The sequence below is a fragment of the Xenopus laevis genome, chromosome 7L (assembly GCF_017654675.1).
Source record: "Xenopus laevis strain J_2021 chromosome 7L, Xenopus_laevis_v10.1, whole genome shotgun sequence".
In the NCBI taxonomy this organism is placed as follows: Eukaryota; Metazoa; Chordata; class Amphibia; order Anura; family Pipidae; genus Xenopus; species Xenopus laevis.
In genome coordinates, this window is record NC_054383.1 from 72,558,300 (window position 1) to 72,569,416 (window position 11,117).

The following is an 11,117-nucleotide window of genomic DNA, read 5'->3' on the forward strand; positions in this document are numbered from 1 at the left end:
CATGCTTCCTGTTATAAGACATGGTGTCTTAAAAATTTTTTATGACTGATTGTTTTTTTTCTGTTTGTCTTTTCCCTCACAATTTAAGTTTAATGCAACTTTACAGACAAAGCATTTTGCTGGCAAAATGAACAGGATCATGACTTTGTTTTTTTCCTCATTGGGTTAGAACACTGTGTATATAAACTTGATAGAACTGGTTTTTGCAAGTAGTCTCCAGTTAAAGCTAATGCTTTTGAAACTTAACTGTCCAGTATTGTATATTTCCCTAAGCCATATTTGATGATTTATTATAAGTAAAGGCATTAGATAATTTCCTCTAATGAGTTATTGATAGGAACAATAATCATGCATAATCTGAATAAATTTGGGTATTTAAAAACAAAGAAAATAGATCCTTTCAGTAGGATATCTCATCCGGATTATTTTTTATTGAAAACCATGGAGTCTTAGACCTGGTAGAAAGATTCCTATAAATGTATTACGGTATATATAAAAATATCTAAATAATAATAGGTCAGTTGTAGCGTAAAGTAAACCTTTATATATGTGGAATTGAGTGTTATACTATGCACTTTTGCAGTTTACTTTATTTATGTTGTTTCCCCAAGATACTAAGGCTGATGACACACCAGATTAATCACCAGCGATAATCTTCTTTTCTGTGAGCAACTAATGTCCTGTATATGCTTTCCCACCAATGATAAAGTGAATCGCTGTTGGTAAAATCGATGGTTCTCTTCAGTCCTCCAAAATCTCTTGAAGTTGCCTCTTGAGGTGGAAAAGTATTAGGGCAGTGGCCGATGGGAAGATGTATCTCCATTGGAAATAACTGAAATTGTTAGCGGTAAAACCAACATGTCTCAAAGTCGACTGAAGTTGTCTCCCGAGGCAACTTCAGAAAAACAAAGTGATTTGTTGGTTTTACTGCTGGCAATTTCAATTATTTCCAATAGAGAGGCATTTTCAGAGATTTGTTGCCCACAATCGAGCATTTTTATCACAGGCGACAAATCTCCCCGTCATCCACTTCCCTTACAGGAGATAAGTCGCTCACAGAAGAGGATATATATCATTGGTGATTAAACTCCTGGTATGTCATCAGCCTTAGGGATACATGTACACTTATATAAATGAATTTTGTTACAACAGGGCCACCTGCTGGTCAGATTCCAACCATTCTGACCACCAAGTAGTCAAGGAAGTTATCAAGAGAAAGAAAGAGGATTGGTCCTGGTTAGGAAAAACATTAGAAACCTCACATAATATTTCTCACACCTTTCCTAACGAAGCACAAATTTTATGTTTTAGACTAATGTTCTAACGTGCAGTACAGTGTCAACTATTTTAACAAAATCTAAGTAGATTACAACCAATGTAGCCTTCTGCTCACCTCATCGAAGGCAATTAAATTTCTCTGGCAATAAGTTTTGTGAAGATTCTAATTCATCTAGGTCATGGTATATCTGTAGAAATAAGTAAAATCAACTGGACTTGCTGTGTTGTTTCTTGAAGACTTTTCACCAGTAGGATGACCGTTGAAACGTCTTCAAGAAAAAAACACAGCAAGTCCAGTTGATTTGATTTATTTCTACAGATATTTATCTGGCAAGATCTGTCGCTTAAAAAAATATATTTAAATGTTTTATTCCCAAGGGTTTTTGCCTGCACTAAATGGCTGGTGACGAAACCTCCAAAATGCCTTGCTATTATCTCCAGTGCAAATCATACTAATAAGAAATTGAAATCATGTAATTGTAAATCTAAAGAATTCTTCAGTGGGCATTTTTTATCGCCTGCAATTTAACTTTTGTGGCAAAATACCCCATCTGTCATTGCCTGAAAATTAGTGTAAAATAGTTGGCATATAAGTAGTCTTTAGACATGGATTAACACAAAGTAGCATGACCATCAAAATAATCTATTACAAAGAGCTAATTTCCTTAAAAATTTGTGCAATTTTATGTTATACAAATGCTCAAAATGATGCAATTATTCTACATGAACTCAGACCTGATATAGCCTGTCAAGACACAGTGAGACACAGTGAATTCTGGCTGCTAAAGAAATTCTGCTGTAACTAAGGGCAGCTCTAAATATAGTTTGTTCCCAACCTTTTTTAAGTACATTCATTCAAATAAACTGTGCAATTCTACAGAATTTCTGTTAATTTTTCAACCAAAATAAGTAATAGCACACAGAGCTGTTTGTCATAGCCCAAAACAGCCATAAGGATCAATTGCAAACTCACTGAATAATTATGTCCCGTGTGGGCCCCCTTAAAGGAATTGTTCAGTGTAAAAATAAAAACTGGGTAAATAGATAGGCTGTGCAAAATAAAAAATGTTTCTAATATAGTTAGTTAGCCAAAAATGTAATGTATAAAGGCTCGAGTGACTGGATGTCTAACATAATAGCCTGAACACACCTGCTTTTCAGCTCTTTTGGTTTACACTGACTGGCTACCAGGCAGTAACCAAAGAGAGACTTGAGGGGGGGGCACATGGGTCATATCTGTTGCGTTTGAATCTGAGCTGAATGCTGAGGATCAGTTGCAAACTCAATGAACAGATATGTACCATGTGGCCCCCCTTCAGTCGCTGACTTGCTCAGAGTTATAGAGCTGAAAAGCAGGAAGTAGTGTGTTCTGGCTATTTTGTTAGACATCCAGTCACTCCAGCCTTTATACATTACATTTTTGGCTAACTATATTAGAAACATGTTTTTTATTTTGCACAGCCTATCTATTTACACAGTTTTTATTTTCACACTGAACTGTTCCTTTAAAGTCAATGACTAACTCAGCGTTAGAGAGCTGCAAAGCAGGAAATTGTATTCTGTTCTGTTATGTGAGACATCCAGTCACTCCAACCTTTATACATTACATTTTTGGCTAATTAATTATATTATAAACATTTTTTACTGAACTGTTCCTTTAAACACAGCACTTAAATGTGTTTGCTCCAGAAAATTGTTTTCATCAAAAAGTAGCTGAACTCACCCTATCCTTGCCCTCTGTAACAGAACAGGGTTTTTACAAGGTATGCACTTCTGCAAATACAGCACTCTGGAAATTCACACAGTTCCATACCCTTTGGCAGAGAGCCCAGAACAGCCACGACAGTAGATAAGATACATTTGTAACAATTCAAATATATCTAGATAAGCAATCTAGATAAGCAAGTAAGTAATTGTAACAATATAAGATAACCGGTGCCTTGGGAAAAGTTAGACTCGCAGCTTAAAGGGCAATTCACCTTCTTTAGCAAAACTGTAATAACTGAAAAAAACACAGAAATATGTTCAGACTTTTATAACCTGTGACATTTTGTAAAATTAACATTGTAATTAGGGGGTGTGGCCACAAAAATGGGCTTGGTCAGCTTTTTTGTCCCTCTTTTTATTTCCAAACTGTTGGAAGGTATGCAGTTCACAGTTCTACGGCTTCATTAAAAAGTTTTCTATTTGGGTACTGCCACATTGGGGCCCTCCTTCTGAATCCACTTTCTCTTGTGTTTCCATCCAGAGACACTTTGTCGGGCAGGTTACACACTGTTTAGTACTGAAATCCACTCCATGTGTCTGCACCCTGGCTGGTGCAGTGTCTCTGAGTGTAGACACGAAAAATCAGATTCAAGAGGAGTGGCTGTTACTTAGACATTTTTTAGTGATTTTTATTTGTACTGTGTTTGTAAATGTAATTGCTATTAAAGAGCATTGGCCCTAGAAAAATGCTCGAGTACTTGCTCATTATGCTCCTGCGTGTGCCCCAACATGGTTTCCTCCAGTGTGGCTAGCATAGAGCTATCACGTTGCAAAAATAGTTTTTTTTTTGTGTTTCATATTCATCCTGATAAAACCTGCACAACCCTAAGAGAGTTAAAGAAAACTGAGGCTTGGTGCCTTGGGACCCGGGGTTTTCCGGATAAGGGATCTTTCCATAATTTGAGTCTAATCTACTGTAAAATAATTTAAACATGAAATAAACCCAATAGGATTGTTATGCCTCCAATAAAGATTAATTATATCTTAAGTAGGATCAAATACAAGGTAAACAGGAAATTATTTTTAAAAACGTGAATTATTGATTAAAAAGGGGTCTTTGGGATATGGCCTTCCCATAATTTGGAGCCTTGTGGATGATGGGTTTCCAGATAATTGATCCCATACCTTTATATTTAGCTATACACTCTTATTCCAGTACAATGGGGGTCAAGGTCAAAAGTTGCCTCCATCTGAGTAAGCAGTTCTGCAAGAAGGTGGGGTAACATGTGTAACCAGTGATGTGTCCCTTCCTTGTGCTTCAATCGTGACCCATAGGCAAGGAATCAGGATTACACAAGTAGCCCTGTATTTAACATCTTAAAAAGCGTCATTGTTCTGGCGTTGTACCCTCCGTGCTTATGTTAATATCACTTTCACTTGTAATACAGATCCGAGGGGGCTACCAGTGTGGGCAGACAGTTTGGTGACACACGTGCAAAATGAGCTAGTCTCCTGGCTGAATGTGCAAGTTACCCCTAGCAACCATGTATTGATTGGAATATGAATAGGAGAGGGCCTAAATAGAAAGAGAAGTAAAAACAAGTAGCAATAACAATACATTTGTAGCCTTACAGAGCATTTGTTTTTCGATGGGGTCAGTGACCCCCATTTGAAAGCTGGAAAGAATCAGAAGAAGGCAAATAATTAAAAAACTATAACAAATGAATAATGAAGACCAAATGAAAGGTTGCTTAGAATTGTCCACTCTATAACATATTAAAAGTTAACTTAAAGGAAAACTATACCCCCCAAACAATGTTGGTCTCTATAAAAAGATATTGCATAAAACAGCTCATATGTAAAATCCTGCTTCATGTAAATAAACCATTTTCATAATAATATACATTTCTAGTAGTATGTGCCATTGGGTAATCATAAATAGAAAAGGGGCCACCCCCTGGGATAGTAGGATTCACTGTACTCACAAACATACCAACAAACCATACATGTTAGGTCACATGAGCCAATTAACAGACAGAGTTGTGTCTTTTGCTTCCACACTTCTTCCTGTTACAGTTAGAGTTGTAGTATTTCTGGTCAGGTGATCTCTGAGGCAGCACACAGACCATCACGAAATGGTGGCTCAAGGCAAGAGCTGTAAAAGGGCAATATTTACTTAAATATATATTCCAGTTTGGTAAGATTCTTTAATATGCCACTTAATATGATATGAACTATCTGTTGCTTAAGTGTTCATTTTGGGGGTATAGTTTTCCTTTAAAGGAGAAGGAAAGTCATATCCCACTTTTGAGTGCCAAATGTTAGTCACCCCAAGTGATTGTATTTACTTACCTGAATCCCAGGGCCAGTGTTCCTATCAGCAGAAAACTGCACCGGCCCGGGGTTATTCCACCAAGCATCACGGAGTGATTGGCTTCTGGCTTCTTCTCACCGATGCACAGGGGCGTAACTATAGAGGAAGCAGACCTATAGAGGCTGCAGGTGGGCCCAGGTGGTATAGGGGCCCCGTGAGGCCCTAATTCATATACAATTTCAATAAATATTGGAGAAACAAGTCAACCTCTAAACATTTTGGGGGCCTGAAAAATAATTTGCTGTGGGGCTCAGTAATATCTAGTTACGCCACTGCCGATGCACATGCGTATTAGAGCGAAGAGCCGAACTTTAGAAGAAAAACTCTATTTCTACTGTGCATGCGTTTGCCCCGGTAAATTTGGAGAGCGAAGAAGCAGGAAGACTATCACTTGCTGGAATAACCCAGTGCAGTTTTCTGCTGATAGGAGCACCGGCCCAGGGTTTCAGGTAAGTAAATACATTCACTTGGGGGTGCCTTACATTTGGCACCCCCAAGTGGGATACAACTTTCCAGTGGAGTAACTACCGGGGGAGCAGGGGGTGCGATTGTGCCAGGGCCCGCACCCCCTCAGGGCCCCCCTGGCAGCTCAGGCGCCACGATTCCCGGCGGTTCCGGGTGTACGGAGGGGGGCCCGGCAGCGCATCCCGCGCCAGGGCCCGCCCCCCTCTAGTTACGTCACTGCAACTTTCCTTCTTCTTTAAAGGTGAACCACCACTTTAAGCCATGCCTCTTCCAATTTCATTCTATGTATGCAGCATGCATATACACACCTTAGAGAAAAAAATAAGATAGGTTTAAACCATTTGCCAAAAGTTATTTGCAAGCTTTTGCTACCGCCTGCCCTCTGTGGATTTTTTTTTTTTGCAGGGTTTATCATAGTTTTCAAAATCTAGTACTTCAGCAGCTGCTACAGTAGATAAATGAATGAGTATAAACATAATTTACAAAAGGGCATTAACTATGAGGATACTATTAGGGGATGTACATTTTTATGGGCTAAGTAGGACTTTCTCAAGAACACTGCTGACAGCAGGTGTACCAGTGATCTCCACCCATACACTAAACTAAACTATGTCCTGCAAAACTAAAACTGGCAACATTTTGGGGCCTATTTATCATGCTTTATAAAAAGAGGAGTGAAACATTACTAGTGATGTTGCCCACAGCAACCAACCTGCAATTAGATTTCAACAGTTAGAAAACACAAGCAAAGATCTGATTGGTTGCTATGAGCAACATCACCGGTAATGTTTCACTCCACTTTTTAACACAGCATGATAATAGACCCCTATGTAGAAAATGTGGTTGCACATTTAGGGGTCTATTTATCATGCTGTGTAAAAAAGTAGAGTGAAACATTTCAGGTGATGTTGCCCTTAATGTTTCAACTTCTTGAATTAAACATTTCTGTCCCCACCTTGAGAAAGGTCCCTGATATATATCCTTTACTGTACAAATAATTAAGGATAATGGTACATGGGACAGTTTTTCCATAGTGTATTTTAGCTGGAAGAGAAATCCCTGAAGCCACCCTAAATTATAGTGCAAAGTGAATTACTATCAGTGGGTTTTTTGAAAAATGATTGTATGTAATTGTCCAAATTGTAAGTCCAAATCCTTATATACTGTCACATCCAGAAAGTTGATTCTGAGTAAATCCCTGTGTACTGTACATCATACCCTTCCAAAAAGCAGGTTTTCATCCAAAAGATAATTGGAGCATTGTAGAGATCAAAATGAAGTCCAAAATCTTTTCAGTGCTAAAAGTGCTCCCTAGTAGTAGACATGAGATAACGCCCAAGCAGGAGAAACCCTTCTTTGCAATTATACAACCTGGGTCGTATTGAAGTACAATGAGGAGGGAGAAACAATATCTACCTCAAAGCAGTTCTATTGTGCAGCCCTGGCTCCTTCTCAAAGCCCAGAATCAGGCATAACGGACTGAGATGGCTGCCTTCACACCTATATTACAGCTAAAAAAAAACACATTTGTTGAAAAAAACAAGATTTTAAATGGTTTGCAATGCGAACAGTGTTATTTAGAAATAAAAAGTAAATACAAATCATGACAGAATCCCTTTAAACTGCTATGCCTTGCAACCGGCCATGAAACTTAGACGCCCACATAATCACAGACCATTGCCGTAGATTTTAAGTTTCCAGTTCTACACTGAAAGTTTGTTTACATGGCAATGCATGGTGAAAATCAAAGAACTGTATCTTTTTTCTAATGGTCTGTATGGAAACATCATTCATTTATATTTAAAAGCAGAATTCTATGTTCCCTGCCCTTTATCTGAATATATGTATAAACTGCATTTCCATGTCATGGTGCACTTAAAGGAACAGTAACACCCAAAAAGTGTTTTAAATTGATTAAAATGTAATGTATAATTGTTGCCCAGCATTGGTAAAAGGATATGATTACTTCAGAAACTACTGTAGTTATCAGTGTATAAATGAATTGCTTTGTAAGGGGACCCATTTAAAAGAGAAAAGACACAGGTTACATAGCAGATAACGGGTAATCTCTGTGGAATATAATGGTGTTCTACAGAGCTTATCTGTTATCTGCTACTTAACCTGTGTCATTTAGCCTTATTTCAGTTGCCTCCTTGGCTACACAGCAGCTTGTTTATACATATTATAGACATTTTTCTTAAGCAAACAGATCAGTCTTACACGTACAGGAAAACAGGGCATTATAGTTTGCTTTTAAAAACACTTTAATTTTTTGGTGCTACTGTTCTTTTAAACGTAACTCAAATTCTTTCTCATTGTGGCACAGCATTTTCTTGCATAAAGGCCATTCACTCCATAGTTAATGTGTGGTTTATTTTTGTATGATTAATCTTAATTAACCCCTTTCAGATGAAGTAATGGATGTTTACTTGGATGTAGAACTTTTGCCCTGTTCTGTGGCAAATTAGTTAATCTGTGTGTAACTATATTGGTGATATGATTCTTCTGTGTCTCTTCTCTTCTAGCGATTTCCTAGTGCCGGATTATTTGAGCCAGGAGCAGGAAGAGGCCCTTGGGCAGTACGAGCTGGCAGAACATGGCTTTGAAAGCAACTCCTCTGTCCAAATGCCTGTTATCTCCCAGGTTTCCTCAACACAGAACTGTGAAAGCACTTTTCCCCTGGGACCTGTGGGAGGGTTTGCAGAGAAAGAAGAGGATGAAGAAGAAATAGCAGAGCCTTCGAAGCCAAGCCCAGCTGAGGAAACAAACATTGAAGATCCACCAAAGACAGAGGTGGCTTCAATTGCTGTTGAATAGCTAACAACTGACCCACGATATCTTCCCTGCACCCTGACTTAATTTAGCTTTATTTTTTGTATTGTTTTTTGCTTGTTTATTTTTTTTCTCTGCTTTCTTTGGAAGTTACCTGAGTTTGATCAGTTTATTATTTACTTTATATTTTGGAGAAAACAAAAATAAGCAACTGGGGACACTGGCATACTACATACTCTGTTTCATATCATTTACTTTCATTAGTGCTAACATTAGTTGAAAATTGCAAATATATTACTTTTAATGGTATCTCCAGTAGGGCTTATGGCAGATAGACACTAATTCTGCTTCAAAATGTCAAGAGTTGATCATTTTAACAGTTAACATACTGTCTAATGGTTGAGTAATTGTATTTTCTCTGGTTTTTGCTCCATACACGGTAATGTTCTTTTTACACAAATGTTAGTTATATAGATAGCTTCTTTATTTTAATACATTGTTTACTGAAGGTTCCTGAAAAGGAAGAGGTGAAATATATATTAATGTGAATTGGTTTTCAGTACAGTTAAAGTATATCTGTATTACTGCTTTTGTGTAAGTGCCGTGCTGGAGAGCTGGATTAACCATTTCCAACATTTTACATGCCGTTTCAGGGCGTGAATGTTATTATGGCAAAATCAAGACATGTGTAAGTTTAAGAAAAACGATTGCAGGTTTTGGAGTGCATGTTCTGCACATTAGAGGAGCTTGAATACTGTTTTTTTAACTACATTTTAGTTTACCCTTTTACTGCAATGCTGGTTATTTTTTAATTATCACATAGGAAGCTTGACATTTTAAAGTGAAAGTTTTAGACTGATTGAAGTGTTTTTTATTTTTCATTTTGTGGTCCATGGAGGCCTTAATTCTCTATTTAGAACTTGTAAAGGCTTTGGTACTGAGGTTATTTAATACCTCCGGCACTATTTTATTCAGTTTTAACAGTTGGCTTCCTTATGGGTTAACGGTTGGAATTCTATGACCAAACATTTACACCAGCAATCAGAAGAATATTGTTGATACCCTTACTACTACTATTTTAATACAGTCTTTTCTTTTATCGCCTACCAATGGTTTATTGTGCCATTTTTTCAGATTGCTTTACAAAGACAATGAACATTTGCATTCATTCAAAAGGTTGGCAGCAGCTTTCTTAAATCATATACAAGCATCAAGCACAAGGCACTTGTCAAAAAATGGCCAGGTACTAATCTATTCAAAGTTCTAGATGGCGAATATGTTAACAGTCAACATGGAGTCTCGATAACAAAATACAAAACAGCTGCTATTCCTGTAGAGTGAAATTAATATTGTTAGTTTATCTTTAAGGACTACATATAAAAAGTTATCAAGAAAACATCTTGTGTTATATTTGTTTGTTTTTGTGCCTTTAAAAACCATGTAGCATAGAGTAAAATATATAGATTTTGGAAATGTTGTTTTTATTTGTTTCTTCTAGGTCTTTTTGTGCAGTTCAATTTTTTGTATGCCTGTCTTGCCTTAACAAAAATGTAAGGATGCTTTATGGCAGGGCTATTGATCTCATTCTCTGTGTGATCTCCTTATCAGTACGACCAATAGAAAGGAAGCTACATAGTATTGGTATAGGCCTGTTATACAGATCCTGTAAGGCACTTTAGAGGGGTTTATGTTAACATTTTGCTAAACTTATAAATATAGAAAACTACAATAAATTTAGGTTCATGACACATTGGGGCTGATTTATCAAAGGTCGAATGTTAGAGTCTCAAAACTCGAATGGTATCTTGTTTAAGCAAAAACTCAAACGTTTAAAATTCAAACTAATGTTACGACCCGAAAACTGGATTAAAATGCTAATGCAATTCGAATCAAGTTTTTGTCCGAATGTCAGGAAAGCTATTAACTTCTTATAAATAGGTCAGCTGACCTCTGCCATTGACTTCTACATGAACTTTTTTAAATGGCAACCTATTGAATTTGAGTTACTTCCAGTATCTATTCCTGTATCTATAACATAAAAAAACAAGATTGTTGTTTCTTATGGGTACTCTCTGCCATTACTGTTCTGGTCTTTGGGTTTCATAGTACTATATGTGTTGTGTGGCATACAGCAGTTAATAGAGGTAAATATACTGTTTATGTTAATATCTATGGTACACATAAGATCTTGATCACTATGCAAGTAAGAAGTACATTGTTTGCATTGTGAGTATGAACATATTGAGAGAATTCAAGGTATAAAAAGTAGCTAAAAATTGCAAATAAATCATAATTAGAAATGATTGTGTCCCTGAAAAAGAATAGCACAGTAAAAAGGGTCTTGTTTCTTCCCCTACTTGAGACTTTTGTTTTTGTTAATTAAGGGGCACATTTACTAAGGGTCGAATTTCGACGGGTCAAAATGCTAAAACTTTGAAATTCGACCATTGAATTGAAAAAATTAGATAGTCAAATTATTTTTGTTTGAATTTAGCTGTTTTCAATTGAATTAAAATCGCTG

At 37.0% G+C, this 11,117-nt stretch overlaps 1 protein-coding gene across 6 annotated transcripts in view; it reads left to right on the forward strand.

The window, feature by feature from the left end:
• Nucleotides 1–10,616, forward strand: part of zbtb44.L (zinc finger and BTB domain containing 44 L homeolog) — a 40,073-nt gene extending 29,457 nt beyond the window's left edge. For 4 of the 6 annotated variants that reach the window (XM_041568457.1, XM_041568456.1, XM_041568459.1 and 1 more), the window contains exon 6: nucleotides 8,350–10,616. In XM_041568457.1, coding sequence (XP_041424391.1) covers nucleotides 8,350–8,641 — 292 coding nt within the window. In that variant the 3' untranslated portion in view covers nucleotides 8,642–10,616. 6 annotated transcript variants of the gene reach the window in all.
• Nucleotides 10,617–11,117: the final 501 nt, after the last annotated feature.